At 34.4% G+C, this 2,562-nt stretch overlaps 1 protein-coding gene across 1 annotated transcript; it reads left to right on the top strand.

Moving 5' to 3' along the window:
• The first annotated feature begins 737 nt into the window (after nt 1–737).
• On the top strand, nt 738–2,174 carry LOC112513589 (40S ribosomal protein S11). The gene is made up of 6 exons (XM_025119897.1): nt 738–828; nt 918–958; nt 1,093–1,193; nt 1,397–1,541; nt 1,641–1,730; nt 1,831–2,174. The coding sequence occupies exons 1-6, from the start codon at nt 817–819 to the stop codon at nt 1,919–1,921; spliced, it is 480 nt and encodes a 159-aa protein (XP_024975665.1). The 5' UTR covers nt 738–816; the 3' UTR covers nt 1,922–2,174.
• The last annotated feature ends 388 nt before the right edge of the window (nt 2,175–2,562 follow it).

Here is a 2,562-nt window from a genome sequence, read left to right as displayed (position 1 = left end):
TTTCATGTATTTTTTTAAAGTTTTTTCATGTTTTTTTTTTGAAGTTTTTAAGTGTTTTAAAACAATTTCAAAAATCGTGATTATAGAAACGTTTATAACATTTTTGTATGAAAAAAAATTAAAAAAAAGATTTAACGTGTATATGAATGATCCAACTAGAAACTTTAAACTGTATTTCGATAAGATATTATACAAAAAAAAGAGAAAATCTTCAAAACAAAATCTTTTATATGTTTAAAGGGTATTTGAGATTGTTTATAAAAACAACTTATTGACTTATTTCGGTATGACATCGGTAATAAGTACTTTTGAGTATTTGGATAAACAACTTATACAGGTGTCAAACCAGTAATAAGAAGTTTTTGAAGAAGTTAAACCATTTTAACTTATAATAAGTTGATAAACACTTTTGTAGAAAAACATAAGTCGTTATAAATAAGCAATCCCAAAAACCCCATCAATATTGATTTTTGGGAAAAATATTTGAAACCGATTTAGTCCCGGCCTAAAACTAGGACCAACTGTAAGGACCAGGCTTTGTACATGAATAATGGATTAGATGTTTTTAATCGAAACCGAGACTGGTTACCAAAGGAAAATCTTAGACCGGGACATGGTGTTCGGCCATTTCTAACTTGGAGTGGAGTGGAGTCTATTCTTTAAAAATGTTGGGCCAGCATGTGGATATTAAGCCCGGCCCAAATTTGAGCCCATCAAATGTAGTTTATCATCAGCAAGGGATAGAGCTTAGGGTTAGGTTAGTGCAACATTTGATTCATCTGCCACCGCCGCTGCAAAGCTCGTCTCTTTTCAACCATGGCTGAACAGGTCTATGACTGCTATATGTTCTCTCCTTCGTTTACCTGTAGCTATGCATGTGCATATCCTAACATATTTGTCTGTTTACTGTTTTGCAGACGGAAAAAGCGTTTTTGAAGCAACCCAAAGTATTTCTATGGTTTGATGCAAACCCTAAACATCTTAATTTGAAATTGAATTTTTACTTTGATTGTTAATGCTTGTTTTTTCCTATTGTTGTGTTAATCTAATCTAATTAATGTAAATGTTCGTGGCGTTAATTGAAACCATTAGCTCAAAGAAAAGTGGAAAAGGGAAAAGGCCTGGAAAAGGTGGAAACAGATTCTGGAAGAGTGTCGGTCTTGGCTTTAAGACGCCACGAGAAGCTATCGAAGGTACTAATTACAAAATACAATACGTTCATTTGTCATCTTATTGTTTCCCTTTGAGTGGTCGATGATGTGCTAGGAATTTTGAAATTTAAGTTGGTTCAATAGATTTTCTTTCTTTCTTCACATACTTGTTAGGCGTTTTGAATCCGACATTAGTTTTTGGTTATCTGCTGATCACAAATTCGGTAACGATATGTTGATTTCAGGAACTTATATTGACAAGAAGTGCCCTTTCACCGGTGATGTCTCCATTAGAGGCCGTATTCTAGCTGGTACATGCCACAGTGCTAAGATGGTGAGGACCATCATTGTTCGTAGGAACTATCTCCACTTTGTCAAGAAATACCAAAGGCAAGATGCAAATCTCTAGCCACAATTTGTTAATTTTGCTCAAATTCGTCATTAAGTAGTTATCCTAATATTATCAGATGTTCTCTCCATCTCATACAGATATGAGAAGAGGCACTCAAACATTCCTGCCCATATATCACCGTGTTTTCGTGTGAAAGAAGGTGATCATGTCACAGTTGGACAGTGCAGGTTTGATCTTATTGCCCAATGTATTATTCATGCTGTATCTTGTATCTTTCTCATCTTTGACTTTGTGAGGCTTTTTGTTGATATAATAATGTTTTTTCAGACCTTTGTCCAAGACAGTGAGGTTCAATGTGTTGAAAGTGATACCAGCTGGTTCTTCTGGTGGTGGGAAGAAGGCATTTACAGGCATATAGTCTTGTAGCTCGACGCCCTTGTTAGAAGCACTTTCAGGTTAAGGTTAGCATGTCAATTTTGAATTTAGCTTAAATGACAATAGTCATTGTTTTGTTCCCAGTTTATGCATCAAATGTCGTTCATGCTTGAGAGATATTAAAGAATTTTGCATCTTGTATTTTTTTGTTTATGTTTTTAGTATTTTCATTGACGCGTTGTTGCTATCGGATCATGCCTTGTCACAAAATAGATACGGAACTTGGTCTTGTCGTTAGAAGCCTTGTATCTTTTCATAGTCAATTACATAAGGCATCTCGATTGGATTAAATGGGATGACAGTTTCTCATTTCAAATCTGTAAAATCGGAATTTTGATCAAATCACGCACCGCAGTATACTAGGTCCTCTGACTCTAGATGTTATCCTCTAGGTTATGATACTTGAAATAATCACATCTTTTAGTCTCTGGTTTATTACTTTACATTTGAGCTTGGTTTTGCCTGCTGCTAAATGGTTCATTTTGACCTACAAATGCAAAAGATATATCTTTAATTCTTTGGTCGTTAGTGTTGTTACATTTTTTTATGTTTTAACACCTGATGGAAGTAAAGAAGTTTGTTACTCTTAAAGTTTTAGATGTTATATAAATGGTTTGAACTTTC

Source organism: Cynara cardunculus, assembly GCF_001531365.2.
Source record: "Cynara cardunculus var. scolymus isolate 2C chromosome LG 1, CcrdV1, whole genome shotgun sequence".
NCBI lineage: Eukaryota > Viridiplantae > Streptophyta > Magnoliopsida > Asterales > Asteraceae > Cynara > Cynara cardunculus.
This window is presented reverse-complemented; position numbering and strand designations above follow the sequence as displayed.